Genomic DNA, 25188 nt, shown 5'->3' on the forward strand with positions numbered 1-25188 from the left:
GCATAAAAGGCCTTGGGGTTATCCTTGATCCTACCTGCCAAAGATTTTTCATGCCCTCTCTTAGCTCTCCTAATCCTTTTTTTCAGCTCCCTCCTGGCTATCCTGTATCCCTCCAACGCTCTGTCTGAACCTTGTTTCCTCAACCTTATGTAAGCCCCCTTCTTCCTCCTTACAAGACATTCAACCTCCCTCTTCAACCAAGGTTCCCTCACACGACCATCTCTTTCCTGCCTGACAGGTACATACAAATCAAGGACACGTCGTATCTGTTCCTTGAAAAAGTTCCACATTTCAACGACATCCTTCCCTGACAGCCTGTGCTCCCAATTTATGATCCTCAGATCCTGTCTTGCAGCATCGTATTTACCCTTCCTCCAATTGTAAAACATGCCCTGTTGCACGCACCTATCTCTCTCCATAACCAAGGTGAAAGTCACAGAATTGCGGTCACCATCACCAAAATGCTCACCCACTAACAAGCCCATCACTTGTCCCAGTTCGTTACCAAGTACCAAATCCAATATGGCCTCCCCTCTGGTCGGACAATCTACATACTGAGTTAGAAAAGCTTCCTGGACACACTGCACTGCACAAACACCGGCCCGTCCAATCTACTTGATCTAAAGAGCTTCCAATCAATATTTAAGAAGTTGAAATCGCCCATGACTACTACCCTGTGGCTTCTGCACCTTTCCAAAATCTGTTTCCCAATCTGTTTCTCCACATCTCTGCTGCTATTGGGGGGCCTATAGTAAACACTCAACAAGGTGACTGCTCCTTTCCTATTTCTGACTTCAGCCCATACTACCTCCAAAGGCAGATTCCCCTCGAACTGGACACTCCACGTGTCCTTTAATCTTGGTGTCAGGACTTTCAAACTCTTGCCTCAGTCTGAAGATTCACTATACTCATCACTGATGCATATGTAATGACTGAGAACCACATAATCACACAAAAACCCAAACATGCCTGAACAAAATGACACTCACTTCCATGCTCATTGCCAAACATCATGGAAAATTCCACATATATATATATTCTTTACAGAACAGGCATCCTGACTGCTATGTATCATGGTACAGACCTGTATTCTATCTGTGTAATTATCAAGTAGTAAGACTCCCGAACTGGTCACTTTTTTTGTTTCCACCATGGTCTTGAGATCTGCTAATAATGTCATGTGCTTTGACATGTCAGTGGCCAACACCTAGACAGGGGAGAAAAACAATGAACATTTGAACAAGTCTCAGATTTTCTCAAACAGCCACAAGATGTTTTCATAGGTCAACTTTCCAGGCCTAATCCAGGGCCAGTTTGCTTACCATCTCAATAACCATCTTTCTCAGCATCTGCCGCTGTTTCTTGGTAAGATTTTGAAAGATGTCACAGGAATCTTCCTGCAGAAGTTTAAAACCCACAGCCAGATGGTGATTTTCTAACACAGACTCATCGTTGTACATCAGTGCTAACTCAGAATCTGAAATAACAAGTAAAAGAAAAATAAGTGTACATGATGAAAAGAAGTTGAAAAGCCCCATCTGTTGTTGATCTGATGTGAACTAGGGTAACATTTTTTTGAAAGGATCAGTGCAGTGCACTGGCATGTAACATTACTGATGGAGTGATGCAAATACAATGCTGCCCCTCCCCCAGCGACTGTATTTACGAGTGGTTCTTTTCAATGGGGACAGAGGAAAAAGCAGAAATTAATATCATTGTAAATGCTTCTATAGCCCCAGCTATAAAGCAACATTACCAGAACCATGGGAGTGATCACTTTATTCAGCATTTCAGTTCAGGTGCATGGCTCACCATACCAGAAATCCTCAATTAAAGACACATGAACTTTATCAACAGCTTAGACATAGCCAATATACAGCCACCTTCAGTGCTTGTGTGCTACGTTCAACTGACAACCATGTTAAGGAAAAGGTCTACTTTGACCTTTATGAGGTATTCACTGCATTCCAAAAGATGATTAAAAAATCATCCTCTGACCAACTTTAATAGAGGAGTCAGCCATAACTCTCATTCCTGTGTCAAACTATTGGGAAAACCAAGGTGAGTAAAACAAATGGCATTTTCCTGCCGACATATTTGAATGTTGATAAACATCCAACCAACACCAAGAAATTGCAACATCCCAAAAGTCAAAGAAAGAGTACAGATCACTGTCTCAGCCCAAAGGAGTATGACCAAAGAAACAAATGCCTAGTGAAGCTCACAGCCAATCTAGAAAATGTTGAAACAAACTTAATTCCAGAAATGTGGGATCAGATTAAATTAGCTGTACTCGACACTTGCATCCAGACAACTGGGTTCAGTATCGTTGATAGAAAGACTTCTTTGGGAAAAAAAAGTCAATGCTGAAATATGTGGCCTTTTGAACATAAATTAGCAGCCTTCATTGCCTGGTGTAACAACTCAAGGCTGCAAATAAAGAAGGCAGCATTTCAATAGCTCAAGGCTGGCAGCCTGAAGACAACGATTGAAGGTAAAGGAGATGTGGGAAGAAGTGAAAGCCTGAGGGTTCCAACAATATGCTGACTTCTGGACATGCACAATTTTCTTTGAAGGCAATAAGGTCTAATTTAGACCAAGTTCAATGGGAGAAAATCTTGTTAATCATAAAATTATCATTTGGTAATGCTGGAAAGAATATTTTAAAACAACACCCCCAGCATAAATTCACATGACTGCTGTTTCTCTCCATGCTATTCCCAGTATCCTGAGATAGAATCCATAGGTGAACCACCATTGATAGGGGAGCTGCAAAAAGCAATCAAACTAATGAAAAGCAAAATCATAGGCAGTCCCCAAAATGGTATTCCAGTTGAGATCTTCAAAGGTTTTTACTCACTTGAAGACTCTAAGCACTCACTTCAAAGCTTTGGTAAGAAACTAAACTCAACTCTCCCTGTGGAATATGGCATACAGTTGTGGTCACCACACTGCCTGAAGAACGTGCATTGTTTGGAGAGGGCAGAGAGAAGGGTTTCCAGGATGTTGCCTTGTATAGGGTTTTTTTTAGCTAAGAAAAGGTTGGATAGACTGGGTTTGTTTTCACTAGAATGCAGGAAGTTGAACATCCTAACCCTATGCCCTCTAGTTCTGAACTCCTTCACCCCAGGGAAGAGACTTTGTCTATTTATCCTATCCATGTCCCTCATGATTTTATAAACCTCTATAAGCTCACCTTACAGCCTCTGACGCTCCAGGAAAAACAGCCCCAGCTTATTCAACCTCTCCCTATAGCTCAAATCCTCCAACCCTGGCAACATGCTTGTAAATCTTTTGTGAGCCCTTCCAAGTTTCACAACATCCTTCCAATAGGAAAGAAACCAGAATTGCATGCAATATTCCAAAAGTGGCCTAATCAATGTCCTGTACAGCTGCAACATGACCTCCCAACTCCTGTACTCAATACTCTGACCGACTTTTAATATCAGCATCATAAGGGTGATGGTAATGGTTTGGCACGTGATGTGGGGGTTAAAATTCCCTTGCATTTTTGTGTAATTTACCAGGGACGAAAGAAAATGTTATTTATTAAAAATACTGCTTGAATGATTCTTGTTTAGTACTGGATTAATGCCAACAATTTAACTATAAAGATTAAACTTCACAGATTCCTTTATAAGTTGAGCCCACTTAGTTCTAACTTGGGATTGTCATTTTGATTGCTCAATCCACCTACACAAGATGAGTCATTGCATCCAGCAGGTGTTAAAACAGAGAAATTAGAATACAGAAACAATAATGCACAAACACAATTATTGCTAAATCCATGTAGGCATGGCACATGAATAATTCCAATTAAAGATCTTTCAGAAATCAACAATGTTCTGGAGGTTAATGAGTTTCATAATTTCCCCAACTTTATCTTTTTCTTATACTTTTAATCACATTAAACAAAAACATACAATTCTATATACAGTGACGCTCTATTTAAAAGAATATGTTGTAATGGTAACCATGATGGGAAGATTATGCACAGTTTGTGATATAACTCTATGAACTTTGCTCATTCCATGTCTTTTACTTTCCTCATTAGTTCGAGGACAAGTTGTCAAGTCCAAACTAGAAGTTCAAAGATTTCCCATCTACATTGCTACAAAAATGACATATTTCAAAGATTGTTCAAAAAATTATAAATGTAGCAAGACCTTATATGATAAGCTATATATGATAGCTATTCATACAATGTAGCAACATTGTGATATTTAAAGTTAAAATCTTTCACACAACTGAGCAAGGCTAAGACCACCATTGCTCTATGTAACTGGAAAATAGGATATGCTTTCAAAATAAAAGTTTGCTTTCTCAAAAGTCAGTAGGATATTTCAATAATAACTTGGCAACAGAGACAAAGGAAGCCCCATGTTTATTATTTGTTCTGTGCTAAAACAACTGATGTCAAGTGGGCAGCAACAGTGATGCAGAAATTAAATTCACTGATCGAGAGTTAAGGAGAGAAGAAACAAACAGCCCTCCATTATTCAAAATGAAGGCTTGCGCGTGCTTAATGTCAACTTGACAAAGTCATGCACAAAGCTGAGCTTCTACTGAAATGTAGCCCATTGAATATTTACATTTTCTGGATAAAGAAATTTAAGAAATGCCTTTCTGATCCAAAGCGCTGTCCCAAATTTCTACACTGGTATAAATTACAAGTGGCAGTTCTCAGTAAGAATGAATTCCATTTGTTGTTATACAAGTGTTTTTTTTGACTTCACACAATTTGTGAACATACAGTACGTGATAAATGGAACAAAAAGTAAATATTTTCCATGCTCTAAATCACTTCTCTCCACAAGGTGCTGATATACAATGCATACAGGACGTACTGTGTAGCACTCCTTCAGTACTGAGCCCCTCTCAGCCTTGATTTTTGTGCTCAAGTCCTGGAGTGGGATTTTAACCTAGAAACGTGTGGCTCACCAGCAGGATTGCTGCTACTGAATCGTTTTGAAAAACAGTTAGAAAATGCATAAAATTTAAAATGAATGCAAAATAAACAATGGGATATTTAAATTTGTTACAAAATTAGTGCTCATCCATCACATTTCTTGTACTTGTATACTTACTGGTGTTAATTAAAAATTGATTGGAGACACCAGGATGATCCACATCATGGATTGCAGCTGCAAAAATTGCAGCAAGAATCTCGAGGTCCGTGAACACTGCCTGTAAAAGAGAAACATCAAACAAATGTGAACGTGCCCAGGGACACACAACCATTTGTTACAGCATTCTCGGTCATGAGAATTCATGCATAAATGTTTGACATTTCCTTGTTTTGGATAAACAAACCTGAGCCCCTGTGTAATACTGGTGACTATCTCTACTCTGTCTTTATTAGCTGAAGGAAAATGAATTCACTAGACTAAAGTGAATCCATCTACAAAGGATTTCCTTACTAATTGGGGATAGTCTCTGTTTAAGAGACTGGATGCCTGAGTCCTGGAATGTTTCAGGTTCTACCCTTATTATGTATTGAATTTGGTAGGTCAGTGGTGGTAAAACTACATTTAGCATGATTTGACTAAAAATACACAGCTTTGGTCAGTTCTACCCTGGAATTTTGTGGTCAGGAGCCTTCTGTTAGGAAACACTGGAGACCAATCCAGCTAAGACCGGAGCCAGCAGTGGAGAGGATCAGAGTGGAAACTGCACTCCCTATGTCAACAGCAAGTCTGCTGTCTTCTCAGAGGTCTATGGCACAGAAAAGGATGCTCAGCACATCAAATCCACCAGTCAAAAGCAATCACCTAACTATTCTAATCCCATTTTCCAGCACTTAGCTCATAACCATGTATGCCTTAGCATCATAGGTATACATCTAAATACTTTTCAAATGTTAAGGCTTCTGCCTCCACACCCTTATTCCGACCACCCTCTGGGTGAAAACAAAATTCCTCACAACCCTTTTAACCCTCCTGCCCTTACCTTAAATTTATGCCCCAGTCACTGATCCCTCCACCAAGGGGAAATGTTCCTTTCTTTCCACCCTGTCTGAGCCCCTCATAATTTTATACATCTAAATCTTGTCCCCCGCATTCACCTCTGATCCAAGGAAAACAACTCCAGTCTCTCCAATCTCTCGTCATAAGTAAAACTTTTCAGCCGAGGCAATATCCTGGTCAATCATTTCTGCATGCTCTCCAGCGCAATCAGATACTTCCTATAATGTGGATTCCAGAGCTGCACACAATATTTCAGCTGTAACATAACCAATATTTTATGCAGTTCCAGCATCACATTCCTGCTGTCAAACTCTATGCCTCGGCTAATAAAGGCAAGTGTCCCATGTGCTTTCTTAACCACTTTACCTACCTACACTGCTACCTTAAGGGACCAATGAACATTTGCACCATGTACCCTCTGAACCTCAGTTCTTTCCAGAGTCCCACCATTCATTGTGTATTCCCTTACCTTGTTTTGCCTGCCTAAATGCACAAGTTCTATGGTTTAAAGGTGCAACAGCAACTGTGCTATCTACAGTGTATGTCCAGTATCAGTTAGGGTGAGTGCTCTGGAAGGATGCTAGGTGGATGGAGGAGTTAGGTGATAGGTGGATGAGTGAGTTAAGGATGCCACTTGTTTGGCAGGTTGGTTGGAATCTGGTATAATAATGGTGTCAGGGTTGGGAGAATTCAGTGGTAAGTTAGGAATTCAGCTGAATAGTTACCCAGGTGTTAGTGCCGGTCTTTAGTCTTCTAAGCTTACTCTGAAATACTATTAGCTTAAATAAAGAGTTGTTTTGGAGGGTTCCAGACAGAGAGAAACTTCATTTTCCTGGGCAATTTCCGTGGTGTCAACCGTGTTGAGGTTTCTGCATGGCTCCAACATGCAGTTCCAACCAACACTGCTGCAATGACTATCTGCTCTTAGGCATTTCTAAGCCAATATTCCTGAGCTATATAGATAGGGATGGGAGGGAGAGAAAGTAATTAGGACTGCATTCTGATTGCTAACTAATGATTCCTGTGAACCAATCACTTACATTGGAGGGGAAAAAAATTAAATCCATGCAAAAGCAAAGTATGGTAGATGCCAGAAATCGGAATTAAAAAACAGAAAATACAGTTGCCAGGTAATATTAATGTTAAGGTTTCAAGTCAATCCAGAAGATAAATCCATCACTAGATCAGGGAAATATCATTTCAACAGTTGTGTATGATATTCCCGTGACAGTTATACTGTCAAACTGTTGCTCCTTGAATTCTCCTTTGACAAGAAACAATTAATACAATCATACATCCTTTCAACTCGAAATATGTATTTCTGATATGAAAAATGACATTAGATAATGCAATTGAAGCATGTCTAACTTTTAAAAGAACAATTTAGGACATGAACAAAATGTAAACAATAAAACATGTATTTATAAAGCACTTTCAGATCCTTCATCCCAAAGTGTTGCAAAGCTAATTAAATACTTTTGAAATATATTCACTATTGTTCTGAGAGCTCATGATGAATTAATCTATTTTGATGTTAATTCAAGAACGATTGTTGGTCAAGGCACTTGAAGGACTCTGCTCTTTTTCAAAGGGTGCAATTAGGTCAATAATCTCACCTGAACATTTAAGAATTACATAAAGTTATGAAAGAACCCATGTGGTTATATATTCACTCTTGGTCTTTAAGGTGTACTTACGTCTAATGCCGGGGTAGAAAGAAGAATGTGTGTAGATTGTGTAACATCAGCAGCATGCAAGCTGTTATGATAGGCAACATCCCCATGGTAGTGGTCCTCCAGTGTCATGATATACGTTACAAATGTGTCCAGAGGGATCCTAAATGTCTTCAGTAAATCTCTCTCCTATTGAAAGTTAGCAACAAAATGCAAACTTTTAGATATGTGTAGAAAGTACACACTTGAATGAAAAGCTGGTATAAAATAAAATTTATTCTTGCTGGAAATCAACAATATTTTTCTGGTGCAGATAATTGTCACATGTTTTATTACCAGTGCAATAAGATGTCATATCCTAAAGTTGATGGCAAGTATGCAAAAAATAGTTAGTATCTTTTAGCCCCTTTGACCCCACTAACCTGGAAGATACTGTACATAATGCACGTGAGCGGTCTGTTGTTTGAAAACTCTGCCACTTTAAATATGTTAAGGCCCCACTTATTCAGGTCATCCAACTCCTGTAAAGTCAACATGAAATACAGCAATTACTAATGAATGCATAAAATATTTATTAAACTTCATATTGAAATATTACATCTCAAAGTTGTTTCATCTAATACATTTCAATACACAAATTATATTTTTGTGGAAGTATTATTTTGAGGTGATTTACTACATACTTTAGTCTTGTCATGTATGAGTACAGATTCTGAATATTGACTGGTTGGCAATAAGCAGACAAGCTGAATCCTTTATTCACATAATGTGTACTCTTTACAGCAGGACATGATAGATAAGGAATTTGAGTGGGAACCCTGATTTTTTCCTTTTTCTGGCCAAATGCTGAGGTCAACTGCAGCACTCTTGTTGCTAATCTAACTACAGTTACATAATTCATACCAATCAGAAGCTGAATTATAGGACTTCCTTGTCTTTATGGATATTTCTGTACTTCCTTATCAAATTGTCCAACACATACTGACACCTACCTCCCACCCATTCCCATTTGAATACTTCCGAGAAAATATCTTTTCCTCTACATATCTATTTCATTGTAATCTCAAAACCGCAGTCCTGTCCATTCTCATTCTGGATAAAATAGATACTTTAAAAACACAAATTAGATGCAAGAAATGTGTATTATCATGTTCTTAATTTTACGATTGATGAGTCATCAATGTCTGTTGGCCTTCCCCCCTCTCTTTATGCTGAGTTTGAATTTTAACTTCAAGGATTGATGAGTAAAGGTTGAAAAAGATTTTCAGACTGTACTGGAAATTAACAGTTTAACTGGATCAGTTTAATTCAAGATATATCTGGACTGATATCACAAGTCTAATAGTGGTGGGTAGGTTTCCCAACTTTTCTGAAATAAATATGTTTTCTTATACTTTGGTTGTTGCTCATGCAGGTATTCTGATGCGTAAGTTGTGAGATTTTGTGAAATTTTGTGAAATAGCCCATTTGCTTCTTTGATTAATGCTTTTACTAACAATTGACAATGTGAAATTGAGCCAAGCAGACCTGTTTTATTCTTTATTAACACTACTAATCTGAAATAACATGTTGCTAAGGCAATTATTGCTAATTTCAGAACATTGAATGAGAAAGAAAGAAAGATATTTCAGCCAAGATTCCCACTCCTGACTGTTACTGTCGATAGCTGCTATTTGGACTGGACTGCTGTAACACATTACCACCAGCATGCTGATACCTGCTTCCTGACTGTCAACTGAAGATTGGTCACTTGGGCCAGGCACACTAGTGGAACATTTTTACCACCCATACGTGAGTCAGAGAAGAAATATAAAAATAGAAGAAAACTTGCTTATAAATATTAGAAATAAAATGACAGACTATGGAAAAGAGCTGCAAATTGAAATTCACTGATGTTGCTAAGATAGATGGCATTTCAACAACAGTGTAGATGGAAGGACAGAATTCTAAAAAAACATTGATATATTAAGAAAACTGGCTTAAATATAGCAAATAGATTTCAATTTAAGCAATTCTGAGGTCATCAACTTTGAATACATTCTAAATAATGAAAAACTATGAAGGGCTGTTGGTTTGAAAGGAGACTTAGAGGTCCACGTGTATACATTTATCAAAATGCCTTTGATAGAAACAAAAATAATCAAGTCTAATAGAATGCCAGCCTTCATGTCTTGGACATTAGAACAGAAGAAATTAGAAGGCATGATACAGTTATAAGATGGTTAGATCACATCTGGAGTACTGCAGTCAATCCTGGGTATCACACCTTAGTAAGGATCTAGTGATCGTGTACAGCAATACATTTTAGATTTATTCGTCAGACCTACACTCCAAGTATTAAATTGCAAGGCAATGGTACAGAAAATAGTGTTGCTTTCTTTGAATTTACAAATTTAACAGATGGACTGGTTCAAAATTTTGAATAAACTAAGGGAAATTGATCAGTTGAGTAGAAAGGAACTATTTATGTTGGTTAGGGAATCTAACCCTGGGAGTATTGACTAAATATTAGAGCCAGTCCTCTCAGCAGCATAGTTAGGAAATAAAATGTGAAAACTCTCTTCTGCAAACAGAAGTTCATGCTAATTCAATTGTTAATTTTAAACCTAAGACTAAGAAAATTCTGTTATCCAAAGGACTAATGGGATAGGGTTTTGGGTCACTGTTCAGCCATCATATCATTGATTGGTGGAAAGGCTCTAGCTGCTATAATGTCTGGCTTGATACGACAAAGTTACCAATGGAGTTTTCTGTACCTTGGAAAGATGGTCTTCCAGGTCAGTTTTGACAGCAAATCGGGGGATGCTGGAATGCGTGAGACTAGTACTGTGCTTCAATTTTTTCACTCCACTGATTTGTGTCATGAGTTGCTGCTTTTTCTTCTTGTCTCTGTCCTTCTGTGTGGGGGAGGGCATCTCCACATCATTCTGCTTATCTACAGAATAGAGAATTAGACGTATTGGATTCAATTAGGAATTCAAAAAATTGTTTTTATACATAAGATTAATAACACCAAGTTTTCTTTCAGAAGAGACGAGTAATGTAAGAGGTGAGAACAGTAAACATAGAGAAATTTGCAAACTGCACTGAGAACAAAAATATGAAGTGGATTTAGAATCAGAATGGAGAAAATAAGAAAATTTAGATATCTTAGTTTCTCTCTCTGCTGGAGAAGCATTCTATAGTTTCAAAGCTAATTCTATCAGAACACCCACATTAATACCACAGGAATCATAATGGAACATATACATCTTAACTAAAGTCAACATTATTCAACATTATAAGAACAGGTTATTGGCGGTTATCATTGTTGTATCATTGCTGTCTGTGGGGCCTTGACATGTGTAATTAGCTGCCTTGTTTCCACATGACAACAATGATTATATGTCAAAGTTATTTGGGTGACTATGAAGTGCTTTGGTCTGTTCTGAGATCACGGAAGCCATATCATAAATGCGAACCTTACCTTTTCTTCTTTGGGTGACAGTCCAAATGAAAAATTCTTTTTAGAAAACCTTTTTCTTATAGTCAGTCTGCACTTAGAGCAAACTATTAGTGTTAGTGGGCTTCACAGGCCGCCCACTATTTCCACCTGATGGCTTTGTGCTCTCAGGCAGGGCAGTATCAGTATTAAATTGAGTAAAAAGCAGATGGCGAAAATTGCTACTCCTGCTCATTTACTTGTGAACCTGGTTTGAAAATATATTGAGAAAGAATATTAGGCAAGAGCAGGATGCAGCAAGGTCACAATATCACTTATAGCCCATCAAGTAAGGTACTGAAGCATAACTGACACTATCTCTTCTGTATGCTTTTAACAGCAAATGTTGTCAACACAGTTATAATGACAAGTTTCCAAACCAGTTCAATGCCCGTAATTGGAGAATAGTATTCCCCTTAAACTTGATTTGGTGGAAAGCTGCTATCATGAGCTCCAACATTTGTTCATGGTCTTCGCAGTCACAACCAGGTTATATTTTACAATGCCATTGTATATCAGGAGATCACATCAGCCATGTCAAGTCCCTATTCTAGAGTGAATTATCCACATGCTCCGGGCGATTTTAAAGTGTGATTGTTGAGTTATTTGGGAGTTTTATGTTATGAAGTGAAGATGTTCATGTCCAGAGGGAGCTTTGTAGGTCCATGTAGTGAATTAGTGTTTTGAAGTGGACGTGGAGGTCCAAGATGCTGCTGATATGAATGTTTCTTCTGAGTAATGCTATGAATGGATGGACAAATGGATGGAAGAGCCATATTTGAGAGAACTGGTAACCACTGATTTATAACTGCTCTGAGTTTTACAGATTAATCTTACTGAGTTTGGTGTGACAACTTGAGGCAGAAACAAGTACACAGTACTGAGCTGTCAAGAAGACCACAGTTAAGGCAGAAGTACAAAAGGTGGTGGATTCGCATCCCAGCTTGTGGATGATGTTCACTCATGGTTTAGTGTTTTAGCCATTCTTTTAGATGTAATGATGTTAAATTATAGAGGAAGGATTACTCAAGACAGGTGAAGTTGCATGATGCTGCTCTTTCTCCACAGAAGGTGACATTTATGGTGTTATGTGCACTGTAATTTTCAAAGTATAAGACAGAGATGATCGACTTAGTTGCGATTAGCTGCAGATTTCACTTATAGAAATATTCAGTCATTTTTGACAAGTCCATAACCTGGAATTGCTTTTCTTGAGTTGCCAAGGCAATATCATCAGTGTAAATAAATCTTCAATGATGATATAATGGGCACACTGCTTATATAGAACTTTAAAAAGTGCCAGTGTCACGGCATAGCCCTGTTTAAAAATATTGTTGAGCATTTGCAAAGTGCTGATCCTGTCTTCTTGTCATTTAGAAATATCTACATGCTGGAGTGGATCAGTTCATGGAACAAAAGGGACAATTTGGGCATCAGTCCATGTTTCCACACGGTATCATAGAAATTTATGCAAGTAACTCCAGTTGTTTGCGGTAATTATCATGATTTGTTCACCACAAATGTGTTTGGGTGTAAAGCCAGCCTGCTCCTGCAAAATGGATAAGTTGGTAATCGGGCTAATTTTTAAAAGAATAAACCACTCCAAGAACTTACAGTTTATAGAATCTGGATTTATTCAACTGTATTTTTGCCTGATAAGCATCCTCAGAAGATTTTTAAAAATGAAGGATGTTTCCATAAAATTGATAATACAACTTTTTTTACAAACTACTTCTCTTAATTTATGCAACATTATTTTTCAAAAATCACGTTTCTTTGTAAGAGCCCACTTTAAATGAAATTGGGTGATAGGGGTCTGAACAACATCGGCTCTGGTGAAACAGTGCAGAACAGGACAAGTAGTCTAGTGAGGCCCACCTTGATATTAGGAACAACTCAGAAGCAACTGCTGGGTGTTGAGGCAAGATTTTCGCAATAGCAGTAAGGGGGAGTTTTTTTTTATTCACTTGTCTCACGTGGGCAGCACTGGCTTGGCCAGCAGTTATTGCCTGCCCTTAAGGTGGTGCTGATGAGCTGCCTTTTTGAACTGTTGCAATCCTGCTCTATAGGTTAATCCACAAAACCCTGAGGGAGGAAATTCCAGGATTTTGATCCAGCAACATTGAAGTCAGAATGGGGAGTGCCTTGAAGGGAAACTTGGAGGTGGTGGTGTTTCCAGGTATCTGTTACTCTTGTCCTTCTAGATAGAATGGCTGTGATTTTGGAAGGTGCTATTTAAGTAGCTTTGATGAATTTCTGTCACTTCTACTTGTTTTTGGCCTTATTAATATGCAAGTTCTTATCTTGCTGAACTCTCTTCATGACAGTAAAGCCGGTATCTGGTGACTTCAGCTCACTGCTTGTTCCAAAGGTGGTCTATGTTCGACACCAGGCACCAACACCTCAGGGCATGCTTAGTGAGCATTGGCCATTTACACCCCAAAACCAAAGCCAGCTGGCAGCCAGCCTGTCTCTACGAATCCATAAGGATCATCTCTAAACAACTTCTGCACTTAGTGCTGCACCTCAGAGCGCAATGGCAGCTATATGTTCTAGGACAGGGTTAGGGAACCTGCGGCCTTAAGGCTGCATGTGGCCGCCTAGGCCATTGTGTGTGGCCTTGAGAATGAATCCAAATTTTACAGAACAAATCTTTTATTTTTTATTAATATATTTTTTCATCCTTTATTATTTTTATTTTAATTTTAAAATGAATGTATTAAAAATACCAGAGAGTAAAAGAAAATTCAACGAAATAATCCTCACACACTGACCGCCACAATTAAAAAATTGGTAAGTCATAAGGGCTATTGGTATGTTTTGGATGCAGCCTTATTAGATTACAACTAACACAATGCGGCCTTCCAAAATGAAAAGTTCTGTTCTAGGAGAAAGTGAGGACTGCAGATGTGGAGATCAGAGTCAAAAGTGTGGTGCTCCGTAAACCCCTTGCTCCTCACTTTCCATGCCACCAACCTCCGTATACACCACATCATCTTCCGCCATCTACAAACAAACCCCACCACTCGGGATATATTCCCCTCCCCACCCCACCAGTGTTTGAGGAGAAACCATTCCCTCCGCAACTCCCTTGTCAGATCCACAATCCCACGTGCCCCCCCCAACCCCCCCGCACCCCATCACAGGCACCTTCTACTGCCCTCTCACCTCCGTCCAAGGCCCCAAAGGATCCTTCCACATCTGACAGAAATTTAGCTGGATCTCCACTAATAGACAATAGGTGCAGGAGTAGGCCATTCTGCCCTTCGAGCCTGCACCACCATTCAATATTATCATGGCTGATCATCCTTAATCAGTATCCTATTCTTGCCTTATCTCCATAACCCTTGATTCCACTATCCTTGAGAGCTCTATCCAACTCTTTCTTAAATGAATCCAGAGACTGGGCCTCCACTGCCCTCTGGAGCAGAGCATTCCACATAGCCACCACTCTCTGGGGGAAGAAGTTTCTCCTCATTTCTGTCCTAAATGGTTTACCCCGTATTTTTAAATCTGTGTCCTCTGGTTCGGCATTCACCCATTAGCAGAAACATGTTTCCTGCCTCCAGAGTGTCCAACCCTTTAATAATCTTATATGTCTCAATCAGATCCCCTCTCAGTCTTCTAAACTCAAGGGTATACAAGCCCAGTCGCTCCAGTCTTTCAACGTAACGTAGTCCCGCCATTCCAGGAATTGATCTCGTGAACCTACGCTGTGCTCCCTCAATAGCCAAAATGTCTTTCCTCAAATTTGGAGACCAGAACTGCACACAATACTCCAGGTGTGGTCTCACCAGGGCCCTGTACAGCTGCAGAAGAACCTCTTTGCTTCAAACTCAATCCCGCTTGTTATGAAGGCAAGCATGCTATTAGCCTTCTTCACTACCTGCTGTACCAGCATGCTTCATTGACTGGTTTACAATAACACCCAGATCTCTTTGTACTGCCCTTTACTTAAGTTGATTCCATTTAGGTAGTAATCTGCCTTCCTGTTCTTGCCACCAAAGTGGATAACCATACATTTATCCACATTAAACTGCATCTGCCATGCATCTGACCACTCACCTAACCTGTCCAGGTCACCCTGTAACCTCCTAACATCCTCCTCACATTTCACCCTGCCACCCAGCTTTGTATCATCAGCAAATTTGCTAATGTTATTACTAATACCATCTTCTATATCATTAAAATATATTGTAAAACGTTCCGGTCCCAGCACTGATCCCTGCGGTACCCCCACTGGTCACTGCCTGCCATTGCGAAATGGAGCCGTTTATCACTACTCTGTTTCCGGTCAGCCAACCAACTTTCAATCCAAGTTAGTACTTTATCCCCAATACCATGCGCCCTAATTTTGCTCACTAACCTCCTATGTGGGACTTTATCAAAAGCTTTCTGAAAGTCCAGGTACACTACATCTACTGGATCTCCCTCGTCCATCTTCAGAGTTACATCCTCAAAAATTCCAGAAGATTAGTCAAGCATGATTTCCTCTTCATAAATCCTATCCTGTTACTACTATCCAGATGTGTCGTAATTTCATCCTTTATAATAGACTCCAGCATCTTTCCCACCACTGAGGTCAGACTAACTGGTCTATAATTTCCTGCTTTCTCTCCCATCTTTCTTAAAAAATGGGACAACATTAGCCACCCTCCAATCCGCAGGAACTGATCCCAAATCTATCGAACTCTGGAAAATAATCAACAATGCTTCCACGATTTCTCGAGCCATCTCCTTCAGTACCCTGGGATGCAGACCATCAGGCCTCGGGGACTTATCAACCTTCAGACCTAACAGTCTCTCCAACACCAATTGCTGGCAAATATAAATTTCCTTCAGTTCAGGTCCTTCAGCCACTGTTACCTCAGGGAGATTGCTTGTGTCTTCCCCAGTGAACACAGATCTGAAGTACCAATTCAATTCTTCTACAATTTCTTTGTTCCTTGTAATATATTCCCCTGTTTCTGTCTTCAAGGGCCCAATTTTAGTCTTAACCATTTTTTTGCCTTTCACATACCTAAAAAAAGCTTTTATTATCCTCCTTTATATTTTTGGCCAGTTTACCTTCGTACCTCATTTTTTCTCTGCGTATTTCCTTCTTAGTAACCCTCTGTTGTTCTGTAAAAGCTTCCCAGTTCTCCGTTTTCCCACTTATCTTTGCTATGTTATTTACAATAACCATTGCACTTGATGTGGTGTCCTCTACGATTGCAGATTGTTTCAGAGAACATCTCTGGGACCCCTACCAACCAACCCCACCACCCCTTGGCTGAACACTTCAACTCTCCCTCCCACTCCATCAAGGACACGCAGGTCCTGGGCCTCCTCCATTGCCAAATCCTAACCATCCAATACCTGGAGGAAGAACTCCTCATTGTCCATTTTGGGACCGTGCAATCACACTGATTAATGTGGATTTCACCATTTTCTTCATTTCCTCTCCCTCCACCTTATCCCAGTCCCAAGCCTCCAACTCAGCACTGCCCTCTTGACCTGTCCATTGTCTTTCCCATCTCGGATGCTGCCTGACCTGCTGTGCTTTTCCAGCACCACACTCTCAAAGTTATATGTTCTGCTCACTTACTTTGAGAATACCTGGACACTCATAGCATCTGTCTTGCCTAGCCTCAACTTTGTGCACCTTTCTCCTCAGGCAAAGATACAAAGTTAATAGTATTGCTGACTTGCTGTGCCATTTTGAACAGACAAAAAGCCAGGAAGCTTGTCATTGTTGTCAAGAATTCTCAGTCATGGGAGAAAGCTTTTGGTCAGGGGTTCACATCACAGTAAGTCAAGGGCAGCCTCAGATGCCAGTCCAGGGGCTTGGACATGGGGAGTTAGCCACTCACACTGGTCAGAGTCAGAATCTTCTCCACATAAGGGCTAAGGAACCAAATGTCAGACAGCACACCAACCATCTTAACTGTGACTTATTTGGTGGCTGTTTTCTTCATGGAATAAGAGAGAGGTAGCTTTTTAAGGGAGATGAAAATGAGTGGCACAGCTGTTTCTTTTGGTGAAGTGGGTGAGGTGTCCAGAGCAAGTGAACAGGCTGCACAGGTGGCCTGCAAGGTTTGTAGTGTCAGGAGTCAGGGTGCAAGACAGCGAGCGAGGGAAGATGTTGAAGACAACAGTAGGAGAGGTACAGCAAGAGCTTTGATGGGAAGCGGGCCCAGTAGCTGAGGTAGATTAAATGTGAGATTGTAAAGAGAAGATGGTGGCACTTATGCTGGTGGGGTGGAGAATGTAATTGACCTTCTTTCCACACTATTGAGCATTCCTCCAGATGACTGAGATTGCACTGGTCAAGCTGGCATGGTCTGATGTCTCACCTTCTTTGCTGACCCTGTGGGAAGAGGACGTCATGCCTTTGCACCATCCAATTTACCAGAACCCACAGAATAATGGCCAGATAGCACCCAACTAATTGTGCTCACCTGGGTGCTTAACAGGCCTTTAAAGTTTATGTGGGCGTCAGGGACGTTGGCCTGTTCCAGGACAATTCAGCAGTGGTGAGTTGTATTGGAAACAGGGAGTGGAGAATGGGCTGAGAACCCCATGAGGGAGACCCCATTGGGCGGGGTCAATAGTAAATCAGGTGAATTTGGTTAAATATAATGAAAACATGCTGGACCTCTTCAAATAAACTCCATCATGACATATTCAAAAAAAAAAGATTCAGCCCAGGTTCTTTTCCTCCTCTGCTGTGTGATAGATGACTTCGAGGAGAAAGTGAGGTCTGCAGATGCTGGAGATCAGAGCTGGAAATGTGTGGCTGGAAAAGCTGCCTGACCTGCTGCGCTTTTCCAGCAACATGCTGCCTGACCTGATAGATGACTTCAACAAGCAAATGCTAATAGTGAAGATATCATTCTAAGTGTCAGTGTTTTTTCAGGAGTTTCTCCTCTAAAAATAGGTTTTAATTCACTTACAGCTGAATAATCTTAGATGTAACTTAATTTTAAGTAAGTTGCAATGAAGAAATAAGAAATTTATAAATGGATATAAATAGGTTAGGTGAATGAGCCAAAATCTGACAGAGTTGTGGGGTCAGAGGAATAGAAAGGCAACTTATTTTCAAAATGTAAATAAATGTCAGAATGCTCAGTGTAGAGGGATCCAGGTGTCCTCATTCACGAATCGCAGAAAACTAATATGTACCATATGTAATAAGAAAGGCACATGTAATTTGGCATTTATTGCTAAAGGAACAGAATATAAATTTAAGTAACAGGTGCTTCAAATGCACAAGGCAATAGTGAGAGTGCAACTGGAGTATTGCAAACAATTTTGGTCCCCTTTCTTGAGCAGGAATATAATTGTATTGGAGGCAGTTCACAGGAGGTTCACTAGATTGATTAGAGAGATGAGGGGCTTGTCTTATGAAGAAATATTGAGTAGTTTAGGTCTATACTCTCTGGAGTTTAGAATGCCAAGTAAAAACCTAATTAAAGTACATAGATGTTAAGGGGATAGATAAAGTAAACATTAAAAGGATGTTTTGTCATGTGTGGCAATCTCGAATGAGAGATCATAGCTTTAGGATAAGAGGTAGCAGACTTAAAATAGAGATCAGGAGAAATTTCTTTTTGCAAAGGCTCATGAATCTGTGGAATTCATTGCCCCAGAGTTTGGTACATGCTGGAACATTGAGTAGGAGATAGCCAGATCAGCAATGGGTTGAAGGGACATGGAGAGCATACCAGAAAGTCGAATTGAGGCCAAATTGATATTAGTCAAGCTCACATCAAATGGTGAAATAAGCTTGAGGGGCTGAATTGCCTACTCCTGCCTCCCTTGTTATATTCTTAAGCTCTTAGTGGAAAACAAAGTGACAGCAGGCAGTAATAGCATTTGAATGGCATTTTGCAGATTAGGTAATACGTCAAGCATATTAATTAAATTGGGATCTCCTCTTCTGATGGCTTTTTCGGTATTCTTGAGAAGACCTATTTTATTTATTAAAGTAGGATATTAAAAACCATAAAGCAGAATAAATCAAGTCTGTAAAAAAATTATATTCAGTTTTGCTTCAGACACATTGAATTGGTGATACTCAACTGTTGTTTTTCATCCACTACTTACATGACAGATCATGATGTTTTTTGGACTACATGGTAGTTAATCAACTAGAATGATTTATACAAGAGAATTTATAGGCTCTATCCACCATACCGCTCAACTTAATTAAAGTCCCTTGCAACAGAAAGCAATTAAGTTGAACATTTAAACCGTACATCCTAAAGAAACTATTCGGAAACATCATGTCAAACTGGCATTAATTGATGTTTTTCTTCCTCTCTCCTGTACATATTATCATTGGACTGTATGAAGTGTTATGATCTCAGCTGATATTATTATCTGACAAGTTAGATCCTAGATAGGATTCTGGTTTGATGAGTTGTTAAAGCCAGATCGAAAAGAAATACAAAGTGACCTCTTGTTGAAATGGAAGCATGCAATGCTGCAGATCTTACTTAATCAATGAAATGTAACGTATTGGTAAAAGAAATGAAACCAATATAGAATAATCAAAAACTATCCACTTATGATACTAATTGATAAAGAAGTGTAATATCATTTATCCAAAAACACACCTTTATAAATTGAAAAGAAACAAAACACATCACTGGTACAGAATCCGAAATACCACTCATTCAGTGCTCACACCAGCATCCCTGTATCTAACATCTCGATAAGTTTCGATCATGTGTGACTTCAATTGATAGGCTGGAATTGCATATACCTTCTTCCTGCAGCTTTCATACAACTACAGAAATATACTCAACTTTAAGTATCCTCTTTAGGATTTTAACCCAACACCTTGGTCTGGGACTTCACTCTTAGATAACTTACTTCACTATATGCCATTCTATAGCCATCCTATTCCTTGTCCTTCACAGGGCTGCCATACACAAAGACAAAGGTGAAACTAAATATCTTCCTTTCTCAGCTGCAGATGTTTCCCGGAAAATAAAAGCATAAGTGTCATGTTTCAGAACACATTCACAAATCTTAAGGCTCCATTATTTACCTTGCTGGGTTGCAGAACCATATTAATAAACAAAGGCTATGATCAGTGCACAAAATCCACTCATTCTAAAACCAGGCCTCAAAAATATGATTTTTGAAAGAAAGTACCATGTCTACAGAAATGCTTACAATTTAATAATTAACTCCAGACAAAAGGAAAGGTCACTGACATTGTCTTAGCAATACTCCACCTTTCAAACCAGCACACTTACAAACCTACACTTGGATTAACTAAATTACAGTAGCACCAAGCCTCAGCCACAACACCATAAACAGACTATGCATAATGAAATTGCAAGTCCAAAGGTATGCTCCAACATGAAACAATGCTTATATGAGAATTGGGCAACAAATTAAATGGCAGAGAAAAAAATACGTACTCATTATTTAATAACACTAACCTGCCAAGCTATAACTGGGTGGTATTTAACTTAATGATTAGCAGATGAAAATTCACAAAACAACTCTCTCAAAAGCACAGTTTGTTTCTATGAAGGACTGATTTAGAAAAATCCAGATGTTAATATTTCTCAGTTTGTTCAAGAATTCCCAACTCTTGTTTTCCATGGAAACAAGGAGATGGCGATATGGGTGGAGTATCTGTGTCTGGTAAACCATTTGTCAGCAGTTTGAGGGATGCATTTAAATTTAAACTATATGTAAGCTGATTTGTTGTGTGTTAGTATTACTTGTAGGGTACTAAGTTATGGGGTTGTTCTTTTCTATTGTATGTGGGTACCTACAACTAATCGTGGCGGCACGGTGGCCCAGTGGTTAGCACTGCTGCCTCGCAGCGCCAGAGACCCGGGTTCATTTCCCGACTCAGGCGACTGACTGTGTGGAGTTTGCACATTCTCCCCGTGTCTGCGTGGGTTTCCTCCGGGTGCTCCGGTTTCCTCCCACAGTCCAAAGATGTGCAGGTCAGGTGAATTGGCCATACTAAATTGCCCGTAGTGTTAGGTAAGGGGTAAATGTAGGGGTATGGGTGGGTTTCGCTTCGGCGGGTCGGTGTGGACTTGTTGGGCCGAAGGGCCTGTTTCCACACTGTAATCTAATCTAATCTAATCTAAATCTAATCTAATCTAATCTATGTACACATTGTGGCTTATGAGCATAAGAGATTGGTCTTACAGTTATTAAGCAAACAGTAGAAGAGTCTGTGAAAATACTGATAACGCTGCAAAAAAATTATTACTGCATTACACTGTGAACATTTAGTGAAAGAATACTTAAACAAAGCAAATTCTTCATTGTTTTTGTACTATGTTTAAACTGGGAATCATGAACAATGTACTCTGAAAGGGCTAGGGGAAATACAGATCACAAGATCCCATGGTGTCTCCTAAATTGCTGATCTCAGTAAGGACAAACATGTGGCAAGGCCTCAAAATTAATTTAAAAGCACAATGCTATGAATGGATGTGGAAAGCTGAAGTAAAACAAAGTGTCGAAAATACTAAACAGGTGTGACAGCATCTGTGGAGAGACAAGCTGAATTAATACTTCAGGCTTATATCCGTTCATCAGTGACAATAAAAGGCAACTGCCCCAAAACATTAATTAGTTCTCTCTCTCAATAGATGCCACCAGCACTGCTGCATATTTAAACATTTTCTGTTTTTATTTAAGCAAGGACTCATATTGGGACAGTAATATAACTGACCTCAGTGGTGTAGGCAAAAGGAAAGAACTCAACGACAATTTCTGCTCACAGATACCTGATCGCACGTGTAGAGGTATCACAAAGAGTAGGATAAGGCTGGATTATGATGGGCTTCATGTTAAATAGCCTTTTGAAGTTCATTGTCTTGGTTTACATATGAAAAGTGGGGCTTGGTGCTGAAACTGTCAACTCCTTTAAAGGAAGCAAAGGAAAATGTTGGCAAGGGATGGAAAGGATTGGCACTGTGATGTTCATTTTTTAGGATTAAACTGAGCAAAAAGCAAGATGGATGTGGTTGTTGGAGGTCTTACATCTCAGTCTTGGCACTTCTCAGCATAGTGTCGTAGACCCAACAATCTTCAGCTGCTTCAATAATCTTCCTTCTATTGTAAGGTCAGAGGTGGAGATGCTTGCAGAAGAACATTCAGAACTTCAGCTGAAGAAGCATTATAAATCCATATGCACAACATTTAGGTTTAGGCTCACAAGTGTCTCATTTTGCTTCATCGCAAATTTTAATTTTTTTGTCTTGAGAGTCAGGTTTTTTTTATTAAGATTATAACACTTCATCGAGACCTTTTCACTGTATTTTCACTAAATTGTTAACACCTTTGATAAGCAATTTCCAATGCTAGATAGTTTTACAAGATGTTTGAAAACCTCTTCTTTTCTGCTAAATTGCAGTTCTCTTCAAATCATTGATTTCTTGCTAGTGTAGAATTTCATCAATTGTCCTCTAGCCAAATGCCTTCACATACACATCACAATGCTTCATTCTCTACGGCCCTCCCATATTAGTGTATGCCTGCATTGATGGGTTAGTAACTGTCTAAAATCTCTCAGGTTGTACATTTGACATGAAGCATTTTAATTAGCTGAAACTAAGTATAGTGAGGGATCTCAGTGTGCCACATTGTATACCTAAGCAGAATTATATGCTTTGCACTTTATGTAATATCAATTTTGAATAGATGAAATTTATTTCAATAAAGTTTACAACTAAACTACACTTTTGTGAATGAAACTTAGCATTTTATAACAAATGTCACCCGGTAACACTTAGAAGCAGCCACCCTAGATATTTTTTGAACCAGTTAATTGATGTTATGTTGGTCAGTAAAGACATCAGAAAGGAAGATTTTGGATGCATTTGACAGGGATTAAATAGATATAGGATGATCAAAGGAAGACAAACTCAAATTAAGGGGCTCACACTTTCACAGGGTCATTTAAATATTTCACATTCCAAAGATGAATGGTATTAAACAGCAAAGCAACACATATAGAAACCTATTAGTGAGGTGCCAATCATTTATTCTATAATGTACTAATTAATTGATAACTGAATCAAGGGAAAACTGATTTCCAGCAAAAGCAAAATATTGCGAATGCTGAAGATCTGAAATAAAAACAGAAAGCACAGGAGACACAAACGACTTAATGTTTCAAATCCCAATTAACTTTTCTTTTTGCTGAACTTCAAGCAAGTATCACTTCTTTACCTTTCACGACATATTAAACACGACAGCTTTAAAAATCTGATTTTGCTGTTTTATGAAATTCTATGCATCATTTTGAGTGATTCCTTCACCAATGGATTTGACTTCTTCATTGTCTTACAACTTCATACAGAGTCACCATGGCTCCTTAGACATCATCTTCCAATCCTCTAACCACTTCCAGTTAGGAGAACAAGAGCAACATATTAATGGGAAAACCAACACCTGCAAATTCTGCCTAAAGCCACTAACAACTTGACTTGGAAATATATCGCGATTTCTTCAGTGACATTACACTAAAATCTTTGAACTCTTGCCCTAACACCATGGTGGGTGTTCCCAAGCCAGACAGATGGCAGTGGCTTAAGAAACAGCTTACCACCACCCTCTCAAGGACAACGAAGGACAGGAAATAAATGTTGGCTCAGGCAGTGATGCCCACATTCCATGAATTAATAAAAAATACTGGAAGGATGTGAATGGCAATTAAATACTTCTGGATTTAAGTTCAAATAATGGCTGAAATTTTCTGGGGTTCTTTGGCAATGAGCATGGAGGCAGTGTTGATGAAATGAGAAGGGAAGCTTTTGAGGGTAGGGTAGAGTGGGGTGGTGTGTGACTGAGGTCTAACCACCACCATGCTAGATTATCTGTGGCAAGAAGTTTGGCAAATTGCCTGACCAGTCAGCCAATCAGTGTCCATTTTAGAGTATTTTGTTAACCCACATAAGCAAGGCCTGCTTTTTTCTGGGGAGACCAGGAAGTTCCACACCAATGAAGTGCCCTTTTTCTGAAGATTCAATCTTAACAATAGTGGTCACACTACCAGCATGGCTAAGATACTGGATCTTGGTTGCACCAGTACTCTTGGTTTGAGCTACCATCCTTAACTGGATAGCGATCCTAATGGCATCACTTAATTGGTTGCTGCTGGCAAAATGCCACCTTGGCCGTCACCACTCACCAAATCAGGGGTGCCTCTGGCTTTTGACCATGGCTGTGGTACTCCTGTCCTGCTCTCTCCACAAGCTCAACCCAAATCTATTATAAGCTTGAAGTGTAAGTAAAAAACAATAACATCTTAAAGAGGTTATTCTGAATGGTTTAGTGTGACACTGAATTAGGAGTGCCATAGGTTTGAACTTCTTGCCTGCAATGACTAAGCTGACCTTTGTTTGGCTATAATGCAACACAGTAAAGTAGCACATAGTAAAGGGAATGTTTTGGATGGTTTCCAAGGAGACTAAGCTCGAAATGCAGCATTAAGGGACAAATATTCAGCGAATGTTTCTGGTCTTGATCTCTACCAATGACTCCCTTATTCTCTTGCCCAATGGGGAACTTAAGAAAGTTAGATGCAGTCAGGAGTGGAGTACAACCAGATGCCATCTAACTTGACCACCTACCAACCAGACTCAGACATGAAGAATGATCACTGAATACTAGAAAGCTACCCTGGGAAAACATTGCAGCATGTGCTATCAGATTCCGGAAAAGTAAGGCCAGGGGAAAATTAATCTTTTAATGACAAAATGATGCAAGTAAATGTGATGGTGGAATATTAGCGACCTGAGGAGCTTCCAGAAATAGCTGAATTGACTCAATCACATCCTTACATCAGTTGGAGTGAAAAAACTGTGGAGGATGAGTTTGTAGAGTAGAAAGATTTCCCAATTCAAAATTCCTGCCTTGATCCAGCCCGCTATTCTACATACACACTCTGTTTTAACTTTAATATTACAATGTTGGTTCATTTTAATTATACGTTTATATAATATATAATTCTTTTCCCTTACTTGGCTGTCATTATTCTGGAATTATTATATGAGTTGTACGGTCTGGAGTTCAAGATGCCTTTATGCAATTCAGA

At 39.4% G+C, this 25188-nt stretch overlaps 1 protein-coding gene across 8 annotated transcripts in view; it reads right to left on the minus strand.

The window, feature by feature from the left end:
* The window catches only part of pde4ba (phosphodiesterase 4B, cAMP-specific a), a 621169-nt gene that overhangs the window by 10498 nt on the left and 585483 nt on the right, over nt 1-25188 (minus strand). For all 8 annotated transcript variants that reach the window (XM_043699425.1, XM_043699424.1, XM_043699422.1 and 5 more), the window contains 6 exons: nt 10396-10574; nt 8062-8160; nt 7664-7828; nt 5088-5187; nt 1323-1477; nt 1085-1207 (listed from right to left, as the gene is read on the minus strand). In XM_043699425.1, coding sequence (XP_043555360.1) covers nt 1085-1207; nt 1323-1477; nt 5088-5187; nt 7664-7828; nt 8062-8160; nt 10396-10574 — 821 coding nt within the window. The remainder of the gene's footprint in view (nt 1-1084; nt 1208-1322; nt 1478-5087; nt 5188-7663; nt 7829-8061; nt 8161-10395; nt 10575-25188) is intronic.

This window comes from Chiloscyllium plagiosum, chromosome 11 (genome assembly GCF_004010195.1).
Source record: "Chiloscyllium plagiosum isolate BGI_BamShark_2017 chromosome 11, ASM401019v2, whole genome shotgun sequence".
Lineage (NCBI taxonomy): Eukaryota > Metazoa > Chordata > Chondrichthyes > Orectolobiformes > Hemiscylliidae > Chiloscyllium > Chiloscyllium plagiosum.